The sequence below is a fragment of the Penicillium citrinum genome (genome assembly GCF_028827155.1).
Source record: "Penicillium citrinum strain IBT 23319 chromosome Unknown utg000005l:1.0-1900146.0:1.0-1900348.0, whole genome shotgun sequence".
Lineage (NCBI taxonomy): Eukaryota > Fungi > Ascomycota > Eurotiomycetes > Eurotiales > Aspergillaceae > Penicillium > Penicillium citrinum.
The window spans coordinates 696097-712519 of NW_026622690.1; the positions used below are offsets into that span (position 1 = coordinate 696097).

At 46.4% G+C, this 16423-nt stretch overlaps 5 protein-coding genes across 5 annotated transcripts; 3 read left to right on the top strand and 2 right to left on the bottom strand.

The window, feature by feature from the left end:
* Positions 1-462: 462 nt before the first annotated feature.
* Positions 463-4011, bottom strand: N7469_006091 (dDENN domain protein; the record flags this gene model as incomplete). The annotated part of the gene is made up of 5 exons (XM_056645009.1): positions 463-605; positions 676-930; positions 987-3191; positions 3362-3598; positions 3678-4011. The coding sequence occupies 5 exons, from the start codon at positions 4009-4011 to the stop codon at positions 463-465; spliced, it is 3174 nt and encodes a 1057-aa protein (XP_056500247.1).
* Positions 4012-7565: 3554 nt separating this feature from the next.
* On the bottom strand, positions 7566-8812 carry N7469_006092 (trafficking protein particle complex subunit 13; the record flags this gene model as incomplete). Its single annotated transcript, XM_056645010.1, has 5 exons — positions 7566-7853; positions 7929-8447; positions 8498-8621; positions 8681-8687; positions 8746-8812. 5 exons carry the CDS (start codon positions 8810-8812, stop codon positions 7566-7568), a joined length of 1005 nt encoding a protein of 334 aa, XP_056500248.1.
* Positions 8813-9471: 659 nt separating this feature from the next.
* N7469_006093 (GFA family protein) lies at positions 9472-10017 on the top strand (the record flags this gene model as incomplete). Its single annotated transcript, XM_056645011.1, has 2 exons — positions 9472-9624; positions 9718-10017. 2 exons carry the CDS (start codon positions 9472-9474, stop codon positions 10015-10017), a joined length of 453 nt encoding a protein of 150 aa, XP_056500249.1.
* Positions 10018-11247: 1230 nt separating this feature from the next.
* On the top strand, positions 11248-12780 carry N7469_006094 (uncharacterized protein; the record flags this gene model as incomplete). The annotated part of the gene is made up of 1 exon (XM_056645012.1): positions 11248-12780. The coding sequence occupies one exon, from the start codon at positions 11248-11250 to the stop codon at positions 12778-12780; it is 1533 nt and encodes a 510-aa protein (XP_056500250.1).
* A 938-nt stretch (positions 12781-13718) lies between these two features.
* Positions 13719-15269, top strand: N7469_006095 (NAD-dependent succinate-semialdehyde dehydrogenase; the record flags this gene model as incomplete). Its single annotated transcript, XM_056645013.1, has 2 exons — positions 13719-15091; positions 15149-15269. The coding sequence occupies 2 exons, from the start codon at positions 13719-13721 to the stop codon at positions 15267-15269; spliced, it is 1494 nt and encodes a 497-aa protein (XP_056500251.1).
* Positions 15270-16423: the final 1154 nt, after the last annotated feature.

Consider the following 16423-nt stretch of genomic DNA (forward strand, 5'->3'; position numbering starts at 1 on the left):
GGGCAATATAAACACTATGTACGAGAAAGATAGTCAAACAGATACATCCCATGAAGGGATATCAGGTTGACTGGAGTGAGAGATCAAAGTTAGGGAGAGGAGGGGGCGAGAAAGTGTCAAGATACTGGCATTTTTGCACAAGCAGAAAGTACCACCATGCACTGGAACGCGATGAGAGATACATTGGTAGTGATGGTTGGCAAGCAAATAGCTTGCAACTATCCCCCCCAATGACATATCAGCCCGCCAGCGGTCTGTCTCTCGACATGATATGACAATTCATCAATGGCGACGGCGAAACCTCGGACTCAACTCGTAGTCCATCTGGCCCAGCCAGGACGTTTCAGAAAGCGGGTCAATCGTGCGCACTGGAATTCAGATCCATGCAGGTTGTGAGACCCACGCGGTGTATCTGAGGAAAGGATCATCTGGTCTGACGATCATCGAAAATATTTACACCAATTAACTTGGTGGAGAGATTGCCAGCCCGTTCATCAGCTTGGGCAGCGGCTTCCTACGGGCAGTATTTGCCGTCTTGGAGACTCTGGGTGCCCCGTGGATCATGCGGGGTTCTTTCATCAGGCTTGTATCGAGTTTTGCCGGCGCTGGAGATGATAAGGTATCAGTATGATTGTGTTTCTAATAAGTGATATCGGAGTGGAAGCATTAGCTGACCTCGTTGAGCCACCCGGCTGTAATCACTGGACAAGTTGTTCTGGCTACGACTGGTGGGGGTAAAGAAGCTAGCACTGGCGGTTCGCCATAAATGGTTCGAAGTATCTGACAAGAAATCGGTTGTTGATCGACCGGAGAATATCGAGGTTCTGCCGCGGTTCCGCTTGGAAAGTACGATCTCATCGAAGAGTGCCATCTTGGAGTCCTTGGCCTTGGGGCTAGTTCGCTCTCGTTCACTAATGAACTCCATGAAGCCTATATTATATTAGAATTCCGATTTATGTCTCCGGATCAGCTAATGTTGGACTTACCCTGGGTCTGTGACAAGATGGCGATATACTCGGCATGCTCATGCGGTAGACTCTTCATAAAGGACTCCATGTTGAAGGTGTAGTAAAGACCCGCTTTCTTCTTGTCGCCGGTTGCCGGTACGAGGAACTTCTTGTAAGTATAGAATAAGCTAGCGAAGCATCGCACGAACGCAGCCCGGATCTGGTTAGGGTGGAAAGCAGCATCGCAGACCAAGCACACTTGAGACGCGCACCGATTGTGAACTGTCAGTTTGCAAGACGAGCACTTGTACATGCCCTCTTCGGCCCGGTCATCACAGATCGCGCAAATCAACTTGTCGTCCCATGGCTGAGTCTGGAAAAAGTGACCTTCAACCCAGCAAGTACCCTCATTGCTGTTGACATTTTGCGAGGCGGCCTGTGGGACAATAGTTGAAGCAGCGATGGTCGACTGAGCGTAAACTGAAGGGGCATACGTCGACCCTCCATTATCGGTGTTAAGTGTTGTAACCGAAAGATTGGAAGCATGGCCAAGGAATGGAGCACTAGGACGACGGGTCATACCGAACGACGAGCTTCTTCGGGATGCAGCATCGAAATGGCCGGATCGCTTCTCGCGCAATGACGCTTGCAGGGCCATGCCGGAATCGTTTCGCGATGAAGGTGTAGGCGGGGGAGGAGGGAAATGACCAGATGTAGGGGAACTCTCTCGAGGCGAAGGAGGAGAGGCACTGGCTCTCGCGGTGGAGCTAGTACCTGGACGCTCGTGGCTCTTGGAAGAGGAGTATCCTCGCGACAAAGACTGTTCATTGCGGGCATGTAGGAAAGCGTTGAAGATTGGCGGGTTGTAAGAGTTTGGAACCACAGCAGTTGATCCGAACGCATTCGAGTTCAGGCCAACGTACTTGGCAAGATTAGTGGGGGGTGCTTTGGAAGAATATGTGGCACTGCTTTCAGACAAGAATGTGTCCCACGGGTATGTCTCGATAGCATATGCTGGAGGCCCTGTCGGGACACCACAACGACTATGATGGGGGGCTGCCATTTGCAAGAGCGACAAAAGCTTCCGGCGCTGGTGTCGGGGGAGAGGAGTGGGTTGCACGGTACTTTCAATCATGTCGGCATCGAGATCCACCAGCACGAAGTCATCTGACGGCAATTCCACCTTTTCATAGCGACGCTCGATACCGACGATATACGGACAAGGAGCCTCGATAGCCTGAACCAGTCGTGCCGGGAGTACAGGGATGAGAACGCCAGCCCATTGGATAGGGAATAGAAGGTCGACTAGAGCTCTGGTGGCAAGGTAAAGCATCGACGTGTGGGAGGACAAGAAAATAATGCGCGACTCGGTCAAAGCATACTCGAAGAGTATGATGATATTCGGAACAGAGAGGGCACGGAACAAAGCATAGAGGTCGGTGTTTCGGGAGCCCGGTAGCTCATTGGACGCCTCTTGTCGCGCGAACAATCGTAACTCACGAATGGCTAATTCGACCTGGGTTTTCGAAGAGACAGGGCAGAACGCCTCTGTACAAAGATTCATCACATACCGCTCGATCGGCTGCCACACACCCATCCGGGGGGAACTGGGCGGAATTCGCTGTACACCACCTTCAGTCATGGGGACAACAATCGCCTTCAGCCATTCTTTCCAGAAGCTGGTCATATTCGCTTCGCGACCCAGGATTCCGTAAGCGCGGGGGATCCAAAATCCGGTATCACCATCAGTCAGACCTTCGATCTTTGAGGCCGCGCCGTGTCGAACAGGACGCAAGAGGTCATTCATTAATCCAATCTTTTCCTCCACTGCGCTGATCTCATCTTCTAGTTGTTCTCGAGATTCCGATCCCGATGGGACATTGGGTAGCTTGGCTAGAAGCTGGGACAGTTTAGCCCGTTCTTGCGCCAATCGCTCACCAAGGCTGGCTGCCAGTTCCCGCTCCTCGTCCGTCATGTTATCTTTTCGCCACTCTTCACAGCGTTGCTCTAATTCATCGGATGCTTGGGAGTTCAATGGAATCCAGATAATAACGCATATGGCATGCAATTTCGAACCGTTCTCTGTTGTCATTGCAAACCCATGCCAAGTCGAGCGCGGCCGTTGATCGGAGGAGACGATATTGATATCATTCGGGAAAGCGAACATCGGGACATAGTCCGGGAAATTTCCACGCTGCTTTAACTCTTCTGTCATTCCTCTTGTTGGGTATCTATCAAGCAAGACTGGTTCGAAGCGGCGTTTTAGTGGATGCATTGTGGGGGGAGATCTCAAGAGGTTGCGGCACCGGAATGACCGAGTTGTAGTTACTGAGTCGTCGAGAGGTACGCACGGAAGCTAACAAAGGTAAGTAAATTGAAAGACCAACCTCGAGTAGAAGATGTCAAATACTTACCATGTCGAGCAATTGACGGTTGTCTCTTCATGCTATTCATATCCCGAAATGCCATGTGACGACGTACACTCCCAATTCCCGAACGAAGCAAATTCGACCCTTGAGAAGGTGAATCCTCAGAAACAATCTTCTGTGTCCGCACGCGCGATCGCGGTCGTGTATTATTGGTAATAGCTCCAGCACTCAGACTCAAATCTGTGAGAAACGTATCACGCTCCGAAGCAAACTTCACCAGCGCTTGATCGAAATCGAAATCATCACCGAGAAAAAAGAGTCGACCCGCGCGCGGGAGATGAGCCCCCTTTCACCGTCACACTGCTCCGATTGCTACTCGTGCCATTGGCATGTGCTTCCGAGTCGCGAGATAGCGTAGACAGACGCTGCGACGAGCCGCGCCGACTAGCGCTATTGCCCGTGAACAGCGTGGAATTGGGCCTCGTTGATGATCCCCCTTCCGGTTTATAATCCTCCTCTGCATCTGCATCTTCTTGAATGGCATCTGTGAAGGCGGGACCGGGCGAAGCCGCGCCATTAATTCGGTAGTCGTCGCCGAGTCGACGATATGTGTCCAGGACCTCGGATCCGTCCACACCGGCTATCCAGAAGTAATCTGCTAGCGGGGCTGCTTCCGGTGCACTGTTTGAAGGCATTGTGGGATTGAATATGCGTGGAAGATTGCTTTAAGATTGTATCTCTGGATCCCAATTACCCACGTTTGGTTAATTCCGAGTGTATGGTTGCCGCATGGATTTACTGAATGTCCGAACGCGGGTGATAAATCCGACAATGAGGGAGGGGGAAATTCGCGGGAGAAAAAAAAAGGAATTGCAAGACTGTACAGGCGCAAGCGCAAATTGGAGAATGCGAAACGGAAGACAATCAGAAACAAAGAGTAAAGTAATATAAGAAATTGGAGGGGAAGAAGCAAGCAGAAGGAGCAAAAGCAAAGAGGAAAGTAGAGAAAGAAGAAGAGGAAAGGCAGAGAGGAACAGAAGACAAGAGGACAAGAGGAGGACAAGAGGAGGAGGGGTTCAGGAGTGAAGATCAATTTTGGGGGTGGGTATTGGTATTGTCATATAAGTGGTATCGGGGTATTTTTGGTTCGGGAAAAGGAGCGCTTTGTTGGTTGAGTGCTGTCTCATTGACATTTGGACAAATGTCCAATGAGTGTTGCATTTGCCTTTTTTTTTTATATACTTTATGGTTGTTCTTTATTTAACATTCTTTGGGTCTGTTTCTGACTGAATTCGACTTTCTCGGTCATTTGTGTGTTTTGTTGTCTTCGGGTGCTTGCGTACTCCTTCGGTAATGCAGTTACCACTGTACACTCTCAATGCATCTACAGTAGAATACACACATGTTTACTACTGCCCCAGTTGTAGATCGTATACTCTAATGATATTGGATATTCTCTACATGGTGAAGATAATAGAGTTTAAGATATGCTATATTCTCGATCTCCTTTATATCACCAAATCATCATCCCTTGGAAGTACTCCTCCTAAATACCCCATATTAAACAGTACTTTGAACATATAACATTCGGTAATCTCCAATACCCTCGGACAAAGTACTATGCATATACTTCCCTGTCTTTAATTCTTTTCAATCCGAATCCTTCCTTCCAATTTCTGTCTCAGTCTAATCCCCGTTAAATGTCTGACCTCCCCACGCGAGATTTATAATGTCTTTCTCAATCGTTCCTGACTCCAAAACTCCGTCCTTGGCAGCTAATGTAAAGATCATCTCTCCGCGTCCCCACCAACCCAGACGGACGAAGAGGTTCGGTGGAGCGCAATCGCACACCGATCCCACTCAACCTGCAACAACGAATGGTTCGTTCCAGTAAAAAGCAGAAATCTGAATCCTGTACAGAGTATGGTTCCCCCCACCGATACGAAGTTCCTTATTTCCAGTTTTGCTTGATTCCTTTTTTTTTATGAAGTCGTTCCATGGTTGAATTCCGTCCCGGCATCACAGCCGGACTTTTTAGGGCTCAGGGGATACCCAGTCAAAGTGGAATGGAATGGGAGATCCCTTTTGCTCAACGGGCCAGCGCTTGGGGCGTTATCACGTCGCAACGGAGGGGGACGATCGGCTAGGATTTGCAACGTACTGTGAGACATCGCGTTGATCGTGTATTTGTATTCGTAGTGACAGTCATTGACAGCTCTAGGCTGGGCTTAGCGCTGCAGAATCAGGGGACTCGGGCTTATCCGGGCAAGTTCTGTCCGCGGTTGTAACCCTCGTTTTTCAGACGAGAATCAGCCATTTTCCGGAGAATGGTTCTTTTGGGAAGATTAGTCGGTAGCTGCCGATGTGCATAATTCTGCATAATTGTGACAACATTGAGATTGATATCAGCGGGGCATGTGATCAAACAGGAACTTTTACTAGAAGTTCTCGTAATATACGGATGATGATAATGATACAAATAGATCTCAGTCAACTCCAGTCGAATTCTGACTCGCTTGTGGTTTCTTTAGTGGGGAGTAAAGGACAAGGGACAAGCCGAGTCAGGAAATGGTCTGTTCTTCTGGTGGGGAGAATGACGATCTATTCCCAATTCTTCACGCTGTTTTCCCACTACGGAGTATACATCCACGTAGAAATCCATCATGATAATGGCGGCCCAGTGACAATTGCGCAAGTCGACACTTCATGTCTAGGATATAATAGAATTTATTCTTTTCTCATGGGCCGTACTGGTAATTCTTCCGACAAGATACGTGTTCGAAATGGGGAAACTCACAACTATGTGTATACAGTGTCGTTGCAGTAGTTTGACTCGCCTTATTTTCTGCCGGCCTCTCCTCTCCATTGTTTAACTAATGGATGAGCGAATAGAAGGCGGAAGTATGGACCATGAGATAGAGCGATCAGCTGAAGTGATTCGAACCAATGTAATCATCTACCAATGTGCAATAGCTAACTAACCCTAATTACAGCTTATACATACAGGTGTACTGTACTATGTACAATGCTAAAACATCTCTACCACTAATATTATACTTGTATATGCAGCGTAGTCAGTCTAGTACAAACTCCTTACCGAGCCGCAATGTATCACTATTGGCCTCGACAGTCTCATCCAGCCCGCCACATTCCAGCCTAGTCATATCTGCAGGCCCAATTACCCATTCGGTGTATCTGCAGGGAAATGCCCGGCAAGGTTATCACAACTACATGTACTGTATATGCACGAACTCATGAAAGGGCGGTGGGTAATCATCCATTATCCTACGCCAGCAATTATTACCATAATACTAGTAGTACATCCTACGAATAAGTAACAACTATGTAAGACAAATACAATACTGCCACGCGTCATCTCTCATGATAAATACACATCGTGCAAGATCGTCTAGATGCTTCTCGGCCTGGCCAGCTGAACTGCAAATCCCATTGCGGTGGTTCGGGGGGGGGGGTGATCGAACGGGTCTAGACTCGACTTGGTTTGATACACTAGTGTGTACATGCCCAATCTGATAATGATTCTATTCAAGTCTTTAAACAGCCTTTTCGAATGTATATGAAGGATATACATCTACAAAGCAGTTATTTACTATTTATTAATATGACTCGAATGGAAGTCCTAGGGATCTATCTCGAGATATACGGCCGTCTACTATACGACAATACAGGAAATTGATCACCGATACATCTCACCCTGCCATCTTAGCTACTGCACAGGCTACTTGGGATTGATAATCCTTGTCAAACCAGCCACATCGCGTCTACTTCACTTAAGCCTGGGCTGCAGGGCCACGCTGCTTGCCGAGTCTCCACTGTCTACGGCTCGATAGGGACTTTTGAGGGCTTCCAGGCCGTTGTATAAGGTTTAAACTACCAGATGCGACATTGAGTAAGAGACTAGACCATGATCCTCGAATCTTTGGAATCCCATCCTCAATCCACTCCACTTTGATCCTGGTAGCTTGAATCCGCGGCAAATTGTTTGCTGTATGATAGCAAGGGCTCATAATCTATGCACAACTGCGACTTGCACCTGCGACCGGCAACGACTACTGTACATTTGTATGTGCATACCAACCTGACGCACAATCCCGTCTTCCTCTCATCTCCATGTTCTCCTTGATACCGCTACAACATCACATCTGCAACACAAGACGGCTTCATGCACCGGGGATCCCTCGCCTACGCATGCCGTACAGTCCTTCTCTTCTCTCCCTCGCGCAGTGTTTCAGGTACGTTTCCGGCTCATCAAATTGCCTGTCGTCAGGAATCCCTTGTCACCCATTGCCCCACGCCATTCAATTGACAATTGGCCCAGCGTGGCCCGGCCTTCTTTCCGTAAATCCTTCTGCAGAGCTTCTAGCCCTTCTTGTCTGTTTTCCTCCTGCTCCACCAAAAACGCAACCTGTAGAACATCTCGCGGATTCAACGTCGGTGGTTCCATTGCCGAGTCATCCACGGCATCCCAGTTCAGTGAATGAGCGTTAAATGGGGGTTTAGGATTTAATCTCGTTTGCTGCGAAACGAGTCAACTGGCTGTCCAACATCAAACATGGAAAAAAAAATAAAGAAAAGAAAAGGAAGAACCCACCTTCACCACGACCGCACCATCACCCACATTCTCTAATTGTGCCTCCAGAGCAAATCGAAGTAAGCGGGTCTTCCCATATGGACCGAGTGATTTGTTATCCACCTCCAGTGGTGGTAACTCAGATGCCTTCGTCCGAACACTCAAACAAGGCTGCGCAACAAATTGATATAATTTGCGAAAAGTCCGAACCCGACCACTAGCAGCTTGCGAATCTTGGCCGATTTTCGTCTCGGTATAACTCACGCTCACGGCCAGGATATGATTCCCTTCTTCTTTCAGATCATATCGAACTATCTTCTGGAAAGATTCACCGGTCGCGAGACCCTCCGCTTGAGCAGTATCATTTGCTGGTTCCAGATCTAGCGAGGCGACAGATGAAGGCGTTTGCATTTCTGCGACTATTCGTACCGATGTAACTATTCTATCTGTTTCATCGTTGCTGATCTCGTTATTTGCGCTTAATGTACAGGCAAATGTTTCGCCGACGTAGACTGATCCAAATGCTGGGGGGAGAGTGAGCTATCGGGCGTTAGCGGAGACCAAGAACAAGCCATATAATCGAAGCTGACATTAGGTGTGAGGATGAATTGATCGTCAGAGGCTGTGGACGGGAAGCTTAATGCTGCTTTGTCGGATATCTTGGTGTTTGCGGAGGGGAGGGGAGACTGTTGAGCTAAAGATGGTCTCGAGAGACTGGAGAAGCGTGAGCGCTGTCTTGGGGAAATACAGAGGAGTACGTGGAGTAAAAATACCGTAGAACTATGTCACAATATAATATGTTAGCTTCTTATTCTCCTCGTCGTTGAGCTTTGCCCACCTTTCAGGGAAACCGCATGAGGTTCTTTGGGGGCGTCGGCGCCCGACGCAGCTCGTGGCCGCGCCATATGTGCAAGATTCAGAGGTATATTATGTAAAAGAGAGTATTTGGAGTCCCGCTGGGCATTGCGGGATTCAGCGGGTCATTTCGTGCTGAATAGTTGGTTGTGATGAAGGTCGTCGAGCTCCGATTCCACCGGTGATGCGATAACATCATCTGCCCCACGGGGGATGACTCAGCACCAAGAACTCAGTTAACTATGAACAAACGCCGTGACTCACAATGATTCATTTATTCTGTGACGGAATGGTTAATATTGATATTACTATAAGCTTGTTCTAGAGAAAGACCATCTAAATGGCTCGTAGCAGTTGGTGTTACTATCATTCTGAGATATAATAGTTTCGACAATATGCATGTTTGAACTATATTCGATGGGTATTCGTATACAATTTTAACATCCATGGACTTTGCAAATTGTACAATAGTGAATATTCTACCTATCGAAAACAGAAACTTCCAGAAATCTCTCCCATTTTTAATCAAAAAGTAGAATGTTCTCGTGTGTTCGGCCTCGATGTGTCATCTATTGATGTTGGGGGCCTTATTTCGTGACTACTAAAAACAAGAGGTTATTCCAGGGAGAATTAAGAACAATCATGAAAGCATGAAACTATACGTTAACTTGACAAAAGAACATCTTTCTAATTCTGAAAATATACAACCATGTCGAACAAAGTGATTCAAGGTAGTTGTGTTTGCGAAAAGATTCACTACGAATTGACCGGTCCACCAATTACCAACATCATCTGCCACTGTGATAATTGTCGCAAAATCACCGGCTCCGTCTTCATGGCAAATAGTGCATATACAAAAGAAGTAAGTTCAAAATCCCCAAATCCACACAAGTCCCACACCTACTACGTCTAGAAGTGGTGATATTGCACCTGGATATATACTAATAGTGCATAGAATTTCAAAATCACCATCGGAGAAGAAAATCTCAAAGTCTACGATGATAAACCTCCCGGATCAAAGAATACAGTCCATCGACACTTCTGCTCGAATTGCAGTTCGCCTATTTATACCACGTCCAGCGGAACACTGGGGTCTGAGAATATGCTCACCGTGACAGCTGGTACTATGGACCTTGGGAACGAAGCGTGGAAACCTTCAATGGAGGTATTCTGTATGAGACGGAGAGGCTTTATTCGTCCGTTTGATGGAACGAATAAACATGAGCAGATGCCTCAACATTTTGGCAGTGATTAGTTTCGGTTCTAAAAGGATAGAGACATGCTTCAAAGGGACTTTTGAGGCGACAGAAGCGATATTGAATCTAGTGACTTGTTACATTACAGTACGTGCAACAGCCCTATGGTAACCAGCAGTGCTCCTTTGATAAAGGAGATATCGAGAAAAAAAAATTTTGGTTTGAATAAGAAAGAACTTTACTTCATATGCTGTGCAATTGATGCGTCGTCCTCCTTTGCGTAACCACGATCTTCTACTATCAGGAAAACATATTACTTCTACAATGCTCTACTTTGACACTAGGTGTATCATGCATGGTACTGCTAGTATCGTAGGGCCACGATGTCCACGGTCAATTCATCAAATGGACGTAATCCGACATAGTCATCCAGACAATATCCATGATAATTCTCCCATCTCAATAACCCACACCACATCATTGATCAAGATCATCGTCGATTGCGCCTCATTTGGCATGTTTACCAGCATCGGCTTCTGAGCCGAGAGATCCACTTGTCACCATACAAGTCGTCTCGTGAATCTCGGGTCGGGTGCTACGGGTTCCACCACTGCACTAAGTATGGAGTAGAACAGATGTTAACACACCAGGATAGTGAAAATTAAGTGGGGAATATGGACTATTCCATGTTCGAGGAATGAAGACGTCCGGTTTGCGTAGATTCGCGAGTCGCACAACTAGACGAGGATTAGCCATTTGCCTCAAATAGGAATGGCTACTGAACTAAATATTCCATAGTGATTAAATTTCTGAAATGGGCTACGTATCAGTTCCGCAGATCTCAAGATACTATTGCCCCTTCGTCGAGACCTTGGAGGAGCCTTGTACTACTCAAAGTCTTAAGAGCATGCAATGCCGAGGCCACTATAAGATGTAATGTTATGTGGATTCGAGCTACGTAGTACAAATGCATTTCCCCGGTCCCAGAAATGCATAGCTGGAACAACCACTAAAGTTGGTTTACTTCAAAGCTCTATTCCGAGAAATGCCATTCCATTGGCGTTCCTCGGCATTCTTCTTGTCCCAAAAAAGGCAAAGCCAGGAGATGTGGAGCTGTCGACCCTGGGGCTCTTGATTGTTCATTATGCCCCGAAAATGCTACTAGTATAAGTTTCGAGAATTGAAAAATTTATATCCCATGGGCTTTGAAACAATCAGGATATGATAAAACCTACAAGCTGCCTGGTCAATCCTTCAGATACGCCAGAGGGCTCGCACTTTATACCAAAATGCTCGCCGCAAACACCGCCTTTTCACAAGACAAGGAACCTATTCAACTGTCGCAGGAAAGCTTCAATTCTGGCAGTAGTTCAATGGAATCCCGTTCATGGCACGATGGAAATGACCCGGAAAATCCCTATAACTGGTCAATCAACAAAAAATGGGCTTTAACATGCCTCGCCGCTTTCACAACATTTCTTACAATGATGAACGGAACAATCATCACCGTTGCTCATGTTGAAATCTCGGAAGTGTTCAACGTCAATGAGACAGTATTTCCACACTCGTATTGGCCTGTAACAACATGGGCTGTCGGGGGTGCATGTTCCGCCTTATTCATTCTCCCATTGGCGGAGGATTTCGGAACAAGACCTGTTTTTCTATCAACATATCTTATTTTGATCATTTCGCTTGTTCCTCAAGCAGTCGCCCAGAATTTCGAAACTTTGGTGATAACAAGGTCCTTCACTGGTGGCTGTGTTGCTATTCTAGCAAATACAGCAGCCGGAGTCATGGGTAATCTATGGGATACTGAGTGGTCTAGGTCTGTGCCTGTCAGCTTGTACATCCTCGGATACATGGCTGGTAGTAGTATGGGCCCTGTAATGGGTGCTGCAATATATCACTTTCTCGGTTGGAGGTGGATTAGTTATATGCAAATCATCTGGTTTGGAGCACTCCTCCCCATATATTATGTGTTTTTCTACGAGTCTCGGGGAACTGCAGTTCTTGCACGACGTGCAAAGGTTGCGCACAGCAACAATAACACCGGATCACGCAAAAAGGCTTCAGTTTCTGCTACTATTTCAGAGAAAATCATCTCTAGTGCAACAAGGCCTGTTATACTGGTTTTTACCGAGCCTGTCCTTTTCGTGTCGACAATGTGGTCCGCCTTCACAGTTGGTACATTATTCCTTTTCACACAATCCGTTGAGCAAGTATTTCTAGAACTATATGACTGGAATGCTACGCAAACAGGCTTCGTCCAAGCCGCCATTGTGATAGGGGAATTAATAGGATGGGGCTTCAATCTTCTATCTCGAACGCTCTACTTCGGATCATCTTCGCGGAATACCGAGATACCTGGCACTCCGATCCCCGAGGCAAGACTCTATATGGCAGTTATTGGTGGCATTTTCGGTATTTCTGGCGGAATGTTCGCCTATGCCTGGACATCGTACTCTCATATACCTTGGATCGCTCCCACTATAGGTCTGGGAATGGTCGGCGCTGGCAGTGTTCTAGTAGTGTCCGGAGTATCTGATTATGTCGTCGATGCATATAGCAGATACTCTGGAAGTGCTATGGGGGCCGTTGCTACAGGTGAAAATATCTTTTCGGCTTTTTTGCCCTTGGCGACAATGAGCATGTATAATCATCTTGGTCTACAATGGGCAAGCACTCTACTCGCTTTAATTGCATTGGTCCTTTCGCTCATTCCGACCTTGATGTTTGTCTGGGGTAAGGAGGTGCGGCATAGAAGTCCCTTTATGAACAAGATGGTGAAAGGTACAAGCAAGAAGGATGGTGAGATTGTTTGACTTTCAGCTTTAAGGTTGCTTTTATCTTACATCAGAGGGGAATTTCATATATCCATCAATCAATTTCTCGCATACGGTGGGATTCGATGATAAAAAAAGTCTTGCTATTTTCATTGAAATTCTAATTTTGTTTCCTACCATAGAGCTACTAAAGTACTGTTAATATCAGGATGACCTTCGTTATACCATCGACTCCAATGCTCGAGATCCACTCTACTGCAACCACTACATACTACACCTATAGGCAACTATTGCAGGAATTATGTGGTCTTGCGCTAGGCGCCATCTTGGATTTATATGAAGAATAGTCATAAAGTATTCGTAGAATATACGGTGATACAATGTATAGATATAATACTATTATACTAGTAGTGACCACGCGGGACATTCACAATTGAATACATATTTAGGATCAAAAGGGCATAAGAACATTTCAACCTTGAGCCATGAATGATCATTCTAATCAATTGACTAAATCCTTTCAAGCGTCAATCTGAGGCTAAAGCTTGAAAAATGAAATACAACCCGATAAAGGGTCCCTTCTCGGTAACAAAGGGGATGGACTTGATAGCAAACTTATTTTACGAATGGAATGGGGTAGATTGAGCAGGCCAATTATAAAAAGATGAGACATAGCTTCTAAATCAAGTGGATAGAGTCGAACTTGAATTTTTACAAAAACCCCACTCGATTGTAGCAGTACAGAGTCATCTACAACCACCTCGGGTATATCGGGTTCTCATCCGAGCGTCTCCAATTGACGCCGATCATGAACCGGAACTCACAAAACAATTATCTGACAGAATCGTAGTTTAACTGAAATGACTTAAGAGAACAGGTTGCTGTTTTCTTCGAACTAAATGAATTTACTTCAAGTATCTACCTTCCTGTAGAAGTCCGATTTCTTGAACTTTCATAGCAACCAATCACTTTACACAATGGCACCATCATTCTCAGCCACTTTGACGGACTCTGGCCTGTTCGTCGAAGGCTCCTATATCGACGGCCAGTGGGTGTCGTCCAAGTCAGGCAAGACTTTCAGCGTTTATAATCCCGCCTCGGAAGCGTTGATTGGCACATGCCCCGAATCAACCACGGAGGACATCAATACTGCTATCCAGGCTGCATATAAGGCCTTCCCCTCATGGAGAGCTCAGTCTGGTCGTCAGCGCGGACGCATCTTGCGTCGTTTCTTTGAGCTCATTGTCGAGAACAAAGAGGATATTGGCAAGATCATCACAGCTGAGAATGGCAAGGCGAAGGGCGATGCCGAGGGAGAAGCGCTCTTTTCTTCCGGATTCTTCGAATGGTTTTCAGAGGAGGCTCCACGAATTTATGGAGACGTGATTCCTCACAGCAATCCTTCCAGTCGAACACAAGTTATCAAGGAGCCTATTGGTGTTTGTGGTTTGATTACTCCTTGGAACTTCCCTATGGCGATGGGAGCTCGAAAGGTGGCCGCTGCTCTCGCTGCAGGATGTACTGTCGTGATGAAGTCAGATGGCCTCACTCCATTTTCTTCAAACGCCTTAGCCGTTATTGCTGAGCGTGCTGGTGTGCCAAATGGTGTTTTCAATGTTGTAACTGCCTTGGAGAACACTCCCACCCTCGGACTTGCTCTTTGCGAATCTGATATAGTAAAGAAGATTTCTTTCACTGGCTCTACCCGCGTTGGTAAGCTTCTCATGTTACAGTCCAGCAACACTCTCAAAAAGCTTAGCCTCGAGCTTGGTGGAAATGCACCTTTCATCGTCTTCGACGACGCCGATATCGAGACTGCCGTTACAGCTGCCGTTATTAGCAAGTTCAAGGTGACCGGTCAAACATGTGTTTGCGCAAATCGATTTTTCGTTCAGGAGGGAATCTACGAAAAATTCACAAAGCGATTCGTTGAAGAGATGAGCAAATGCCAGGTTGGCGACGGTCAAAATGTCGCTTCGACACACGGTCCTTTGACAAATGGTATTGCGAAGACACAAGAGCACATCCAGGATGCTGTGAGCAAGGGTGCTAAGATTCTACTCGGAGGCAAGGCGTTACCTTCCATCGGCAAGAACTTCCACGAGCTCACCATCCTAGGCGATGTTGTTGATAGCACCAAGAGCAACGTTGAGGAAACATTCGGCCCCGTCGCTGCAATTTCGAAATTCTCGACCGAGGATGAGGTCGTTCGACGTGCCAATAACTCTGAAGTAGGCCTTGCCTCATACTTGATTACTAGCGATCTTGGAAAGGCGCACCGTGTATCCGAAAGACTTGAGTTTGGCATGGTTGGTATTAACACTGGAGTCATCTCTGACTCCGCTGCACCGTAAGTAATCCTTCGTCTTGTTGTTCGATCTAGGACTCTACTAACTTGAATCACTAGCTTTGGTGGAGTTAAACACTCGGGTATGGGACGTGAGGGCAGCAAGTACGGCATCGATGATTACGTGAATATCAAAATGATTGTCACTGGTGGAATCAACACAGTCTATTCCAACCTGTGAAAAGTTGAACCTGAATGGCTATGTTAAATTATTTGGCAATGACTTGCCTGTGAAAAGCACAGACAGGACAAAATGAAATGCCTCGTTGATGAACAAGACTTAGATGGCGATCTCTGGGACTTCATGTACACCATCAAGAAATCATATGCAGAATCTAAACCCATAGAGACCACCTAGCCAGCAAGTACTCCCAGTAGTATTGCTCTTCCAATGGTTTGCAAAAATATACTTCTTAGATCTGCAAATAGTACTTGTAAGTAGTACATGTAGATCTAGGAAGTATAATTCTACAAGATATACAACTAGTAGTTGTATGAAATCTACTAGTAGTAGATTTCATTGTTCAATCCGAGCTCATATTCGGTGGACTCCGGCTATCTCACTTTCGGACATTGGGGTATACAATCCATCTCGAGGAATGTCAACTTCAACCAAAAAGCTAGGGTGTACACGGTCACCACTTCGTGACTTCGCACTTTGGCCTCTTCTTGAACATGAACATGGCGTAATGCTTCCTGTTTTTCCAGACGAATGTGGAGTAAAGAATTGGTGACGCCCCACGGGGAACCCGATCAAAACCGACCCAAACAAGTAAACGAAGCCGAAGGTGACTTTCTCTCGGATCACCTCCGAGACTCGTCTTGAAGGAAAAAGCAAACACCTTTAATATTGGCGCTAGTGAGAGTAGCCGCAGGGGCGAAATGCAACCAGTCCTCGAACACAGATAGTACTATGCTGCCCTCCCCTTTTGCCTATAAAATGTTTATGTGGTCCATCACGAGGTGACATGGCTTTCTGTTTCGCCGACTTGAATCTGAGCTCGACCCAAGTACGTGATAATGAGAAGATTCAGTTTAAAACCTGTCCTTGGTGGTACATCGAGCCATTCTGCATTTAGTAATTGAAATGAAGACGTTATATCAAGCTTTTAGAAAACATGCACCTATCATTGTGCCCAATGCCCTACAGGCCCAAAGAAATCGAAGCAAATCCTGAGAAATATGCACTGAAACGATTCCCAAAGCGACCCGTGACATCTTGAGCCCATGAGCACCATCTAATAGAGAAAGTGAATCCATTTCCCCGTGACTCTATTGCCACCAGAAATCACTCTGCTTGCAAAACCTTGGAACCCAAGTTTCGCCATGTTGGGG